The 15,915-nt window shown below is 35.9% G+C and overlaps 2 protein-coding genes across 10 annotated transcripts in view; both read right to left on the bottom strand.

Moving 5' to 3' along the window:
* The window catches only part of PSMB7 (proteasome 20S subunit beta 7), a 563,007-nt gene that overhangs the window by 90,294 nt on the left and 456,798 nt on the right, over nt 1–15,915 (bottom strand). The window lies entirely within an intron of this gene.
* DENND1A (DENN domain containing 1A) overlaps nt 1–15,915 on the bottom strand; it is a 353,469-nt gene that overhangs the window by 273,416 nt on the left and 64,138 nt on the right. For 7 of the 9 annotated variants that reach the window (XM_050926228.1, XM_050926231.1, XM_050926229.1 and 4 more), the window contains exon 3: nt 697–740. In XM_050926228.1, the coding sequence (XP_050782185.1) occupies nt 697–740 (44 nt within the window). Of the gene's footprint in view, nt 1–696; nt 741–15,915 lie in introns of those variants that run through there. The other 2 variants (XM_050926234.1, XM_050926235.1) reach the window with 2 other exon arrangements.

Raw genomic sequence — 15,915 nt, 5'->3', positions numbered from 1 at the left:
GACAAACAGGGTTAGTTAGGCAAACAGCAACAGAGCACTAACTTCAGTGCTATTCATGAACACCACAAAAATAATCCCTCCTCCCCTAAATCCCTTCCTAATGAGATATAGTAAAATACAGAAGTTGCCAACAAAATCTGGGGTAGTATTCAGTTATTACAACTATAACCTCAGCTAACAAGTCCTAGGAAGGATTCCCATTCACTCTGTTTAAATGCTAAATGCATAATTCCCATGCATTCTATATGCACATTCACATTTTTATACCATCACTATGAAACAGACTTAAAGACTCTACATTATCAGGGAAATATTTAAAAAATGTACTGTAGTGCCAGGTACCCAGTTAAATAAAGTTATAAACTTTCAGACAATGAGATGAAGATTGCCAAATGAACTGCAGACTATGGCACCTCCAGGCAAAAACTGAAATGTATTAATTAATTTTCTTCCCTGCTCTCCTGTTTGCTTGTAAAGATTAGACTGTAAAAGGATCTCACTGAGATCCAAAATTCTTCTAACAATATTTTCAGTTCCAGTTCCAAACTGGTTTTTTTTTATCCTCAGCTCCTAATTATGGTTTCTCTTTCCTTCTAAAAATGCATTTATCTCTCTCAGTAAAAAGAACAGCAATAATATGTTGAGCAACCCTGAAATAAATTTTGTCATGTAAAAAATTAATTACGCATTCCAAACCTGGTCACTGTAGTCCTCCGGGAATTTCCTCCGCACCTCAGGATCTGTAAATAATTGACAGATAATATTAATTGGCTTTGGATTAGTGAGCAAGCAGAGAATCACACATTAATATTTGATCAGAAGATGATAGCAACCCTGGCAGGGGATCCAAGGAGGGCAGCTGAGGCTGCAATGTTGATAAGAGCAAGGAAGGACTCTTCAAGGCTCTCTCTTTACCCTCTTTGAGAAAGACGAAAAAAGAAATAAAAAGACTCAATGCTACTGTTAACTTTAGGCTGTTACCTAATGCGAAAATCTTACTAGCTGCAAATTGCCAGCTACATCTGTTGCCAGAAAACAGTTTCCAAATGTGCTTTGACTTTTTATTTTTAATCAGATACCTCATTTAGCCAACTACAGACACTGGGTTGATAAACCTCGATAGGAAACAAACAGTTTTAAGTGGGACCAGATCACAGTTCTTTCAAGGCTGACTCAACTACATAGTGGGAGAGAAAGCACGCTCCTTTGCAAATGTATAACAATATTTATCAACAATTTGAAAGAACTAATTAAAGTAGCCGTGAATATCTCTGCTCATTGGAAAACAAATTTTAAACGTTTCACGATAGTACACATCAAGACAAAGGTTTGTCAGTATAAAAAAATACGGTAATGCAACCTAATATGAAGTTATGTTCTATTTAATACAATTAGACTTGTTGAGAAAAAACAAAAAAATCTAGACAAATAATTTATACGACAGCCTATTTGAAACAGTACTCTTTCAAGGCCATCTGTTTCTCTAAGGAGTATTTCTAAGACTGCCAAGTTCTATATTATCAGTGCAGTCTTTAATTATAAAAATTAATAGATAAAAATTAGATACTGTTCAATGTCTAAAATATCAGACCCAGAAAAAATCAGTTATTCATTCAAAGAAGGTACAAGTATCCTGTATATTTTCTAACATTTGTGTGCAATTGTGATCATTTTCAATTGTTTGAAGCTTAGCATGTTGAATACATTGTTACCAGATGCTTGACTTTTTATAAAATGTTTCCACAAGTTTTGATCATTATGTAGGGAGTAAGGATTTGTAAACAATCTTTACTGCTCAATTATTGTTATACTGCACTGGAGCTAGGGCTTGTGGGGAAGAGAATCATTTTATAACATATATACCATATACTTTTATTTTTAAAATTGGTCCCCACCCTAGACTTCTCACTGGCAAAGTTTGTTTTACTAATGCATTAGTTGATTGGCTGTTCAATTGCTAACAGATGCAAAATTTTCACAAAGGTAGATTCGCTTTTACTAAAGTAATTAAAATACACAGTATGGATATTTCAAGGACAAGTTAACAACAACTTCTTATGTTAAATTTTCTGCATGGTTAGAAGTTTAGGTAATTTTAATACTTCACTCTGATTTTTATATTTTCAAACCTTTATAGGCAAGAAGAACACAAGTACAAATATAATCAATGCGAAATACAAAAATAAAATAAACCATTAATATAAAAATAACAGAAGATTTCAGGTTCTAATATGTGCTCAGTTTTGAGGGGAAGTTCTCATGTCCATATATTGATTAATATAAAGTATTTTAACGGTCCAATCCTTTGAATACCTGTGAATAATGTCACTCACATGAGATTACACACACACACACACACACACACACACACACACACACACACACACACACACACACTTTCAGTATGCTGTATAGAACACAACATCTCCACACCTCACAAATGTGAGCACACTATTTATTAGTAGGCTGTAGATGTGACAACCAGAATCAAGCAGACTATTATGATGGATATGCTATTTTAAATATTCATAAAAAGGAACTACGTCATTTACGTTTAAAGATAAACTTTCAGGAGCTTCTAGAAATGCGCTGATGGGGAGGGGAGCCTAATTTGGAACCCAGGGAATTAGACACCTCATAAAATTGGATGAAGGGATAATAGGGGACTAGTATTCTCATTTAAACAACAATTTTCAAGTAAAACATGCCATCTTGTTCCCAATTTGAGAAAATTCCCTGTTGAGCATATTTAATTTTTTGCCTTGCCCTGGTTTGTCTGTGGGTATGTACAAACCTTGCAGACACATTTATCAAAATAAATATTTTTTGGCCTTCATGTTTCCTGAGATGGTTAAAATCACCAAAAGATAAAAAGGAATATATTCATATAACACATGGTTTATGACCCTGATTTAAAATTAGGGACCAACGGGTTCTGCCATGTACACAGAAGACCTTTCCACTATCAAGGTGGATCAAACTTTATAACCAGCAACGTTTCACTGAAAACTCTCATGTCACGTACAATTTCTATTTCACACTTCCTTTAATGGCCACATAGTAAAAGTTATCTGCTCTTTAGCTGGGTCTCTTGGAAATTCCAAGCCACATTCTCCACTAAAATAGTTAAAAAATTACTAGCCAACCCAAGATTCCAATAATATTTATCAAAATTCATATATATTTCTTACTTCTTGGATGAGATCCTCTACTTAAGCAACTTACTGGTGCAAAGGTCTCAACTAAGCACATACTGATTGTTCAAGAGATTTCACATTCCACATGTTTACAGATACCTTGGGAAGCAATTCTGCATCAAAAACCATCCTGCCAACAAACTGAATTACCTTATATATCAGCAAACATGTTGCTATTATAGGCCAAGATCTGCTAGCAACTTTCACCTAAGGCACCTGTCATGGAGCAAATAAGATTTTAATGGTTTCTGCTAGTGCTTTGATATCTTAAGAGATTTACTTTAAAAATGACTAAAGACAACCAAAGATCAATACTCCAGAAACACCAGCCAAGGGATTTTGTAAAGTATCTTAACTTTGTCTGTGGAACTGCATAGGCTTTAAGTCTTTATTCTGATATTTGACTTTTACAAAAACCTATACATTTCCCTCCCTGTAAACAATCTTGTTTTCCCTCCCAGAAGTAGTCGGGGTGTAAGTGGAGGCATGTTTGCAGAAAAGGCAGCCTACATTTTATGGAGTTCCACCTCCAGAAATAGTCCCGGGCCATGACAAAGTACATGTGACTGGAGACCACAGACAGTGTTTATTAGCTATAGATGAAATAGTCTTTGCTCTCTAAAATACTGATTTTTAAACAGTTCTCTGTTCCACACATGCACCAAATTGGGCGAGGGGGAAACCAAATAACATTCTGAGTAGAACAGACCAAGAGCAGAGCTACATTTTTTAAACGTGCCTGTTCAAGTCTGTGTGTCTTTTGATCGGGCTACAAGCTAAATAGGGTTTGGCAAAATTGTTCACCACCACTCAGAGAAAGCCAGGATAGAATTTGAATAGCTGCATGTACTTAAAATCCTTGCTCTCACTACATTCTTTGCACTGCAGAACTCTATTACCCTGATGGAACCAGGGGCAGCCATCTCTTGTTGCAGACCTGACAGATTTTAACACCACACAGATTTTGCCTTCTTGAAACAGTGTGCCAACCGACACTGAAATTGATGCATATAAATTGTTTTCTTTTCTCAGAAGATAATCACCTGATAGATGCAAGAGTACTGCCTGCTGGCCAATAAAGCCACGTAAGGGAACTATAATGTGAACTAACCAAAACAGATTACAGTGTTTAATTGTGCATCTTTATAAAAGAGAAAAGTTATTGATTGCCATAAAAATAGGGCTATTTCTACACTATAAACTTCTGCCAGTATAGCTACGTCAATCAGAGATCTGAAGACAGTGCGGTCCCTGAATGATACAGATATGCCATCCAAACCCCTAATTGTAGATACAGTTATATCAGCAAAAATGTAATTATGTGAGTATCGCTTAATTCATTTGGGTTGGTTGGAATGAGCAGAGTTTTGGTGGTATAAGAGTCATCCAAAATAGAAGATGTTTGCAAGTAAAATACACCCATATACCTGTACTGGCAAAGCACTTCTAATGGACACATAGTCCCAGACACATAATGTTGACCTATGGAGATCAACAGCACTGGGATTTTACAGTAATATTTAGGTATATTAGGGATTTAGTCTTTACGGATAATATAAAGATTAGAAAAAAAGCAAGTAAGTGTAATCCAGTGTAAAGCAGGTTACCTTTGATTTGATTTGTTCTGAACTATCCAGCATAACAAACACTTTGATACATGTACTCTCTGGTAACTATTCAAGAATCTCTGCAAATTGTATTGTATATTCAATAAGGTAAGTAATAAAATATGCGAAAGTTACAAAAACATTGGCAGTGAAGCGTAATTACCAAAATCCATAATTTAAGCAGCTTCACCAACATAACCTGGGCTCGATTTTTTAAAACGTCAGGAAAGCAGAACATTAAAGTACACTCAGCAATCTTTTGTTAAATATCCTATTCTCTAGCTTACGATTATTATAATTTTTCATCTTCTATTTATCCAAGACATTTTTTGTTTTTTATTTTCCATAATTTAGGATAAAAAAATTTACCTAGCTCTTTAAAGTTATAGGAGGTAAATGCAGAGAACTATTCACTACAAGGCTCTCTGCATCATTTAAGCCCTCAACGTGGTTAGGAGTGCAAAGGCATCTCTGTACCCTCTGCATTCCGGCAGGGGACTTTGTGTCAGACCTTAACAGGCTGGTTATTAGAGAGACAAAGCAAGCCAACACAGCAACAACAACACTGCACCAAACAGGCTAGAGCAGAAGATATGGTTGTTGGGCAGCAACCCAATAGAGGGCTAGTATATCCGCATTAAGATTTGGTGGCCTAGAAACCTCATAAAAACTATAATATTTCATCTCATTGGCTGGAATTGCAACCTATGAGAGGTTATGCTGCCCCCACACCACTCTTCCCAGTTTGAGGAGGGATCCATCACTCAATCTATATCCTACACAGGATGGGGGGGGGGGTTTGGGGAGCGGAGTGAGGGGAGAGGAAGAGGGAGGGCATGTGTGAATTTCACCCATAGTGCATAAACCGCATTCACAGGTTATATTACTATATTTTAGATCACAAAAGTAATTAAGTTCTACATGCTCTGCTAAAATGAGCTTATGAAATGTCTATAAACTACTAGAAGTTTTGACAGCCTAAATAAAGGCTCATACAGCCAGTTACCTATAATTAAACAAATTTCACTTAGGTTTTCATGTAAATACAACTTGTTTTATACAGTTTACAACAACTCTTATGAATCATACTGCTGATAATAGGACGGATCCTGCAGAACATTGTCAGACCATTGGTTTCAATGGGAACCAAGGACACTAAATATCTAGCAGGAGGTGCTAAGCACCTTGCAGGCTCAAACCCAAGGTCATCAAGAAGCTTGTTAATAAAGATGCTGAAATACAAAGTTCTGTATACAATCTGCTTTGCAGAACACACTTCTTAACAGCACCAGCTTGGCACATGTACAGAACCTGGCAACCAGCAGTTAAGCAAACGACTGTACCTCTATATTCTCTGTCTGGCAGCAATTCACTTGCGTGTCTGTAAGTTTTTACAAGTACTCCATGTATTACATTACATCAGCTCCATTGCTCTGAGTTTTAAATGGTCTGGGAACATTTTATTATTCATCCTATATCTTTATTTGGAAAACAACACACACTGGAAAAGAGTACATCGCATTATATTTCTACTTCAATTCTTTTCTTCACTATACTTCCATCACCATTTGAAAGAAAATTCAACAATGTACAGAGATTAAAAGACTGTATTATATGTGCACATACTATGGTGTTATGACCAGAGAGCTACTTACGGATAGAACAGCAGTTCTCAACCCATGGCCCACATGCAGCCCAATTAGCACACAGCTGCGGCCCAGCTCAGCTGTGTGCTAAAGGCCGGCCTGTGTGCCGGGGTCCACCAGCTTCCCAGCTGCCTGGCATGGAGGGGTCCAGGTTGCCTTGCTACCCAGAGCAGTGCGGGTGGGGCTGCTGGCTGGTCCCATGGGTTCGGAGGTCCAGGACAGTCCCATGGGGTTAGGAGCCTGGGGTAACCACCCGACCTCGCAAGCTCCAGGGTCCCAGGCAGCCACGCAGTGGGAGTCTGGGATCAAGGGCAGCCAGCCACCCCCGCGGGCTCTGTGGTCTGCAGCAGATTCATGGCGGGAATCCGGGGCAGGCAGCTGGTCAGGGGCCGGGCTGCCACTGCCCTCCAACTCAGCCCCGGCGACCCAGGTAACATGTTGTGGGCTGCATATGCGGCCCACAATGCGTAATAAGTTAAGAATCACTGGGATAGAGAAAGCACTACATACATGTTAATAGGTCCATCAGCCACAAGGTCAGAGGATTTAGGAGCAGTGCCCATCATCAACATTTATTTCATCTGTATAAAAATAAATCCCTGTGCGACTTGATAAAATGCACCCTGACACCATGTAACTCCAGAACTAACACAGCCTAACTTAGATACAGTGATCCTATGGAAATGCCACTTCATAATGCTTACTTACTATCTCTTTTATTCCGTGTTACTACTAATTCTTCTTTCGCAAACTAGCACTTGATTTCAGGATGGGTAAATATATATAATTCTGCAGGAATCTATTTACCACACTATGGATCTACTGAACTACAGTGATAATACACTATTGCTTTTTTTTTAAATCTTATCTTGGACACTAAACACATGACGTATGTAAGTGCAGATTAACCCTTTCTGGATTCTATGTATATGAACTTACAACATTCAGAATTAAAGGGCTTATTACAAACTAATTCCTGCAAAGCAAAGTGAAAACGTTATCCAGCATGCCAACCTTCTCTATAGGATCACAATAGGCCCAGGATGTCTACTGACACACGCAAGGCCCAATCCACCACGGACACAGTACCCATAACGGCAAATAGGGAACCAGGTACACACACCAATGCGGGATTCCTCAGATATACATTCACCACTGAGGTCTATTACCAGCAGTGGTATCAAGTACATCTGATCAAGCAAATATATGAAAATTACCTCTATGTATATAAAGTTAGGCTAACATAAAACTTAGAACACACGGCCTACTGGCTATTTGTCTTGGGCAATTACCAATAAATAAAGAAAATTGGCTGTGCTTTTCCCCACTGTGATTACAGGCAAGGAAAAAAAAGCCTTCCCAATTCAATATATGGTAATCACTCCTACTCAATGCTTCCAAGTGAGCATCAATTCAATTAGGAATTCTAACATTTCTCAGTTCTAACCCTGCTCAGGAAGGGACCACTGCAATCTAAAAACTTGCCTTCAATTAGGGCGGGTGGAATGAATTTACTAGCAGAAGCATGGGAGAGTAGAGATCCTGAAAGCCTTTTATCTAGCCCACAATGTAGTTATGGTAAATCATGGGTCTGAAGATTTTCAGTGTGCCAGTCACCTACAAATTTACTTGCACCAAATGATTGGGCCTGTGCCAATGAAGGGAGCTTAAAAGGGCATGGAAAAAAAATTCATCCTCAGAGAGGTACCAAAACAACTAACAACTTCGGTAGGCCTGGAATTCTAGGAATGTTCATGAACACAAATTTTCACAGATGTCAATGAAATAGGCTGATAGGATAAGGAAATATGTTTTTTAAAACTGATCACATTCAGATCAATAGTAAAGTAACAAAACATACATATGGACAAAAATTTCAAGTACACAGCATAGTCAGACGGACAAAGATTAAAATTGTGCAGAAAGTGATCAATATTGTCACAGTTCCAATGCAGAGTTGAAAATAAAACAAGTACCACAGCTTTCCTCTTTCCTATATCTATTCTACAGGTCGAAACCACATCTTCATCATACTTCACACCTGTAAGATCAACTGGGGAAACCCAGGGTAGTTTTAATTAATAGAAAGTACAGTTAGAGAGTTTAGCCATTATTTATGGGAGAGACACAATAAATTGTTTTACACAGAATCCAAAAAGCTGAAATCTGCCTTAGGCTTAAAGTTCCTTGAATAGAGCTTAAACATAAATTATGGTACACAAAGTTTACAATAGGAAAAAAAAAAGTCTCAATACTTACTGGGCTTTTTTAAAAAAAGCAAATGTTTCCCAGAATATTATTTACAACTGTAAAGAAGTAGTGATGAATTTTTATAGCTGAGACAAATTTATGAACTAGCTATGTTGTTTTTTTTTAAACTAAGTAAGATAAAATAAAAAAGTTTCAGGTAATTAAAGATTGTATCTACTTATCCCTGGGAACGTTTGAATAAAGATAAAAATCTGAAAGTTTCTCAGGAATATTAATAATCTGTAAGGTTAAAAAGTAGTGCTACCAGTTGTTAAGGAGTAACACAATTCTGAATAGGAAAGTATACGAATGATACTATTCCAAAATGCATGTCTGTGTACCAACAGAAAAGATAAGAGACTTCAACTAAGAAAGTTGCATTGAGTAAAATGAAACAAAGGTGGTTCTATTTTCTAGAATTTATATTTGACATTTAAATATTTCCCCCACACAGTAAAATATGAATTGCCTGGTAAATTCAGACAAGAGTATTTTCCGAAAGCGAATTACAAAAGTGATGTGTCCCCACCTCACTCCTCTTGCCAGGGGATGCAGTTTACATCACAAAAAGCAGCTGCTACCAGATCAAAACATAGTGCCCTGCTATAAACTATTATTTGCATAGAAAGCCCATTCCAGGGAAGAACTGATGGGAAAGAATTGCAATGGACTTAATATGCAAAAATGAGAAAAACGAACACGTAGATCACATGCCTGAAAATAAATATAAGATTTCTTTACCACTATTTAATTTGTACTGCTCTTTCACTCAAAGAATTATAGGTGGATACAATCATCCCTCCCCACAGAGCTGAAACACATATTACAATATGTAATAACAGTGTCTGTCACTGCAAGTGATGACCAATTATAAAAAAAATTTTTACATGAAGTAAAAAATTGTCTGTTCTCAATGAAGAACTGATACAACTAACTTCCCTGTATTATCTGAATAGTACTCTAGCTTTTCATCCTATACGTATTTGAGTCAATACAAATGTATAGCAGAAAACAGTGTTTCCATATTATATAACAAGGGTTTTAAATTACTAGCATGTTTTATTAAATTAGATTTTTTCCCCAAAGGAACACATAATATTGCTCTGTTAACTATGAATATGATATGAGACACTATATGGTGTACTTAACACCATTTCAGACAAATATTTAATATCTTAGTAAATAGGGAACAGTTCAAGACAATCATTGAATACAATTACTGCCCTCCCTTACAAAAACTTGTTCAACAAAAAGCCAAAAGCAGGACTTTGAAATTAGCTGTAAACTATATAATCTCATTGTTCAATTTCATGGAGTTTAAGACACTACCTTCCCCTCCCCACAAGCCAAATGTTAATCCATGCTGTAACCTGATTTAATTTTCCAGCTGACAGGATGGGAATATGCTACAATGGCATATCGGTCCACTATGTTTCTTTTACTCTCAGCTATTCCTGCACCATTTCCACACTTGAGTATGACAATCAAGTGAAGAGCTGTGGTTTTTAAGAAGCAAGTTTAACTATTTCAAAAGACAAAGCTTTTTAATTTTTTTTTAAACGGCTGTGCAAATTATAAAAAACAAGAAACATTACTCTCTATGTACATATTGCACAATGGACACATCTTTCTACAGTTTAATCGGACAAAAAAAATCACATTGAACTGTGATTACTCTAATAAAAAACAAGCTATTTTAATCTGTTTCAGTGACAAATAACTACGGTAGATTTGTACTACCTTAATTAGTCAAATACTGATTTTTGCAACTACAAAGATCTGAAAGAAATTAGTTACTAACATGCTTTTGGCCCTCCAAGATAAAACAAGATCTCATTTCAGAGTGTAGCAAGTTACATTTTGAGACACATCACATACGACAGTACTTACTGTAGCATAATAAACAAGGTATTTAAACTTCTTTCGAAATCTGCCAACTCCTCAACGTGCTCTAATCAGTAAAAATGAACACTTCTACCTGCCCCTAAATTGCTTAAATATAGATAACGTAGGGGGAGGGGCAGCGGAACATATACAAAAGTCAGCCAGAAAAAAACAAAACAAAACAAAAAACAAACTCAGACAGAAATTATCTGCCATAAATAACATTTGTTTTCAAGCTGGAAATTCATAAACGCCAAAAAGCATTTATTTAATAGCTCTTTACACTATACAAGGCATCCAGGAAATGTAATAGATAGCTTAAAACCTAAACAAAATACTGTGCTAACAACATGACTATAGCATTTCAATATTTAAAAATGATAAATACAGCTTCATAATACTGGTCATTTCAGAGCATCAAACCACTAAACTTATGCTGATTGCTACTATCAACACCTATAGTAAGCACTTATAGCAAGATTCAATATGTGAAAGCATAACCCACCTGAGAGTAGCAAGCAATGGAAGCATTCATGTAACAGATTACTTTTCAAACTAACATTCTATCCTTCAGACAAAATCTGCATTTATGTGACTATTTATGCATAAATACTAGACACTGACCTATTGTTTTCAGCTGTTATGAATGTAGTACAGTTACCAATTAAGTGAATCAACAAGTACTTAATACATCAGCTGTTGTACAAATAATGAGACCATTGACATTAATGCAATAAAATCTAGCGGTCGAGGGATTGTGATTTTTTCTTCAGAAAATGTTGAAAAGTTTTGCCCTGTGAGTTCATATCTATTGTATTTAATATATAAGCAGCACATAAAGTTTACAATTTATATCCAAAATAGAGTTACATAAAGACTCAACTAAAATGATCAAGAAGTGGGAACGATTGAGAACAGACGTATCAACAGCGAACAGGAAAAAAACCTGCTTGAGGAAAAGGGAGGAAGGAAAAAAATGAAATTTAAAGGAAGTGTTCAATAGTAGGCACATATACAATTTCAGTAGCTTTTCAAGCAATTGCTGATCATAGGTTTTATTCCTATTGCATATTAACAGAAAAGCAAGATTCTTTTAGTTTTCAAGTTTAATTTTGAGCTTAAAATCTATTTTGCTAAATAAATAATTTGATTGAAATTGCAACCTCTTCATGACTTTTTACTTGAAATTATATATGGTTTCAAGATATGGACCATGTTTTTCCAAACTAAAAACCATTTATATTAGTTAGGATGACCAGGCATAGTGCCAAAATTGACAAGAGAGGTAACAGTTCTATTATATATGTCATCAAAAACACTGTACTATATTTTGCATTATGCCCTCAAGCTAAATTTCAATAGACTTTTTAAAACAGAAACACACATTTACATCAGTTTTATATATTTTTTTGTATAAACAGTATATACATACAATGACATTTGTCATCACTTGTTTGGGTATGACTTATCACTTCGGTTGCCAACCCTCCAGGATTGCCCTGGAGTCTCCAGGAATTAAAAATCAATCTTTTATTAAAGATTGTGTCATGTGATGAAACCTCCAGGAATATGTCCAACTAAAACTTGCAACCCTACTTGTCACATCAATTCACAGCAGTGCCATTTACATACTATGATATCTTAAAAAATAAGCTATTACATATTGCCAGAATAGGTAAAGCTATTGTTCCTTTCAATTTGATGAAGTAGTTTGTCTCTCTCTCACATATGTGTGCACACGCACACACACACACACACACACACACACCCTAGAGGCACAGAGCCAAACCAACAATATTTTAACTTCTTCTTTTAGCAGTATATAAGTATAACTTCCCATTTCAACCACCATCAAAATTATACCACCTACTCTGAACCCAAGGCATTTCCAATGCTCAACTAGTGAAACCCAAATTAAGATAAAACAGCAAGTTCTTAGACAATATTTAAAAAAAAAATCAAAATACTCCAATATTATTGTTAAATGAAAATACTTGGGTTATAGTTATGAAAATTATGAAGTGTAGCAAATCAAGTTCGCTTTTCTTTCATTGGGGAGAGTGCATACATATCTGTCTCTCACTTTTTCTACACACTGTCATTCATAAGTATGCAATGGTTTTCAAGTCACTGACAAACATTAAAACATGCATCATATGTCCTGGCTCTCAACTAAATTGAAATCGATGATATTTGCCATAATTACAGAATTTTAATAATACACAAGAATGGTCTCAAACAAAATGGAATAGGAATTTACTTCCACATTGAAAGTACATACTGAGAAAGAGAGAGGCCATTAGTCTGACCTTCATCATCATGTGGTACTAAGTTATTTCACTTTGCTGCATTCACAAAAACAATTCCACTTTAAGGATGACACCAAACTACATACTATCCATTCATGATGCTCTTATTTAGATTCTGAATAAAAATTCAAAGATATACTTCTGATTTACAACTAAAATTATAAAGGCAAAAAGAACCCAGGTTTGATCATTTTTGCAGACGTTACTTTTTTTTAATAATGTTTCCAAAAGCTGTTAAATTACAACAGATTCTCTTTAAGCAAGTACAGGCCTTTGTCAATAGAAAAGAGAGTCGGAGAAGGCATGATGTTATAGGAAACTATTAGTTCTTTTATACGAGAACTTTCAGAACAAAAATTGCAAAAGCATTCAATAGTCTTATTCATGGAGTGGAGAACACTTTGTCTGGTCCTGGCACAGACTGTCATTTTTTTTTTATCTTTGCAGGTATTCGAAGACAAAGATGAAGAAGAAAGAGCACTGAAGATTGTCTGCATTGGTGGGAAGCTTGCTTTCAATTGAAGACTATCTGGAGAAGGTCCATAAATCATTCAAGGCTATCACAAGGTAACTAAGAACACTCATACTCTCATTTCTTATCTCCCCTGATTGCTCTGAGAAACCAAAGCCAGTGAAAAAAGGTTATTGAATGAAGACAGTATTGTCAGTAACTTCCTCCTCCTCACATAGTGACTGCAAAAGATGATGTCTTTCTGCAGCTAAAGAGGTTCAACAAAAGGTTGCCACTCACCCTCAATATGTCAAAGGCTTTTGAGTACAAAGCTAGATCCTCAAGTAAATTTTCCAGCAGATGAACTAGCTTACCAGCCGGCAATAAAACATTCTGCCAAGTGTAAATCCCAATTGAGAATCTTCACTGCTTCTACTAGCAGAACCTGATCTTCCAACCGGGGACCCTGCTAAAGCATACTGAGAGCCTTGTGAACAGAATCTGGAAGATGAGGACTTCCAAGCAGAATCAACATTATCTTTGTGGACAAGTGAGAATGAAACAGCTTAGTTTAACTTAATGGCAAAGAGGGGCTCCCAATGGCTTGACATTAGGCTGGTTGGTAATTTCAGGCCAGGTAAAGACAAGCTGTTATACTCTTCAGCTTAAAATCTAGAGAGAGAACTAAACAAGTTGAAGAACAACATTGTTTCTGATTTCAGTATCAACCTAGTGTTTAGAATGAAGTGATTCCTTGTTCTCTCTACAATTCACTGAATAAGATGAATTTTCACCGGGACATCAGTCCTCAACAAGAGCAGGACAAGAATCACCAGGCAAAAGAGAAGAGATGATTCAATAAAGTGAAGACATATAGGCAAAGGGTAGGTAAAAAAAAAGAGGGTTGGAAAGATTGCAATCTGTCAGAACAAACAAATTCTTCTACCAGATACAAGATGTCAAGATAGAGATCTCTATTTATCCTCAACTATCTTCATCTTCAGTGAGACAGGGAAGATACTGTTTATTTCTTAGTGAAGAAGAGAAGACCTGCAGCCCAGACTGCTTAAGTTGAAGGTCCACACAGTGTGAAAACTAAATTGACAAAACAATAGAAAAAAATCAATCAATCTCTAACTGAACCAAATATAGTACAGTGTCAAAAAGCGAGAAGGTAACATGGTCAATTTCAAGCCACATTTCAGATAGGTTTTCCACCACATTTGATTGAAGTCTGCAAAGTAACCATCCATTATATGAAAAAAGATTCAGTCATAGCCTTAAGTAAATATTAAAATTATGGTTGGTAAATCTTCTTAGTGAACCCTACTGTGCACGTAAAACAAACAAACAAAACAATCTGTTAGCTTTCATAATCCTCTCTTCTCCAACTAAGCCAGACAGTAAGCATTAGAGGAAATCTAAGACATCATACAACCTCCTGCCATTTGAGTATATCAATAGCAGACATTCCATTTTTCAACAGGTTATATTTTTTAAACATTTCTCCCCTCATTTTGTTGGACAGGTTCAATAAATAAGTTATTTATTGTTTAAAACTAGCAAGGAAATACACAGAAGTTTCTAAAGTCTTTTAATTTAATGCTCAAGAGCATCAAATCATAAATTCCATAAAGAAAGGAAGAAGCATTTTTTAAATATTTTTACCAAGTTTTTGTACATTTCCTGATTGTCTGTAATAATTACACAACGAGATTAAATTTAGATGTTGAACAGAAGTATATTCTATAAGTGAGCTTTCCACCGAAAAGTTTATTAAAGGAACCTTTTCAATTTCTGTTTGACAAGTATATTTTCTCCTAACCTTCTCATCAGAATATGAAGTTAATGGAGATATATTTTAATTGTTCAGGCCATGAATAGTGATGTTCATTCCTTTCCAGGCTCTTTGTATCTACATTCCCAGACAGCAGAGTTGTCTGGTGACAGTCTATTCACTCCAACAGCACCTGGCAAACCCCTCCTTGTCCCCAAAATGTTGGGAGAAATAGTTAACTAATATTTCACACTACCGTTTAAATGTGAGAGCCATGACTGCCAATGCCTCACAGAGCAGGGTTTACAATATAAAACAGATTTTCTTAAGATTGCAGCAGGTAAAACAACAACAACAACAACAACTCTGCATCACCTGTATCCAACATACAGCAAAAATAATCCAAACAGGGTTAGTGCATGATTTAGAATCTGGCAATACCAGACACAGGCAGGTGCTAGTATAAATCTATCAATTTAGCTTACATTTACAGAATGCAAAGGCTCACGCCACACAAAATAAACCCATAGGGACTACGGCTTTGATATTTTTACAAGAAACATTCACCATCTTTAATATTTACAAACACATGTATTTCAAATTTGTTGTGGATCTTTACCTACTTTTCAAAGATTACTACTTCTGGTAAAGGATCAAATGTATATAGGAAAGTACACATTTTCCAAGCTAAGTATCTCTAACAGCAAAAATAAAGGACATATATTTAGTACAGTCACACTTCACAGTAAATCTAATATGCACAAATCCTTTGTCAAGTTAATAAGCATTTCTTT

The sequence above is a fragment of the Gopherus flavomarginatus genome, chromosome 17, assembly GCF_025201925.1.
Source record: "Gopherus flavomarginatus isolate rGopFla2 chromosome 17, rGopFla2.mat.asm, whole genome shotgun sequence".
NCBI classification, from domain to species: domain Eukaryota; kingdom Metazoa; phylum Chordata; order Testudines; family Testudinidae; genus Gopherus; species Gopherus flavomarginatus.
The sequence above is the reverse complement of the archived record's forward strand: the minus strand, read 5'-3'. Positions and strand labels throughout refer to the sequence as shown.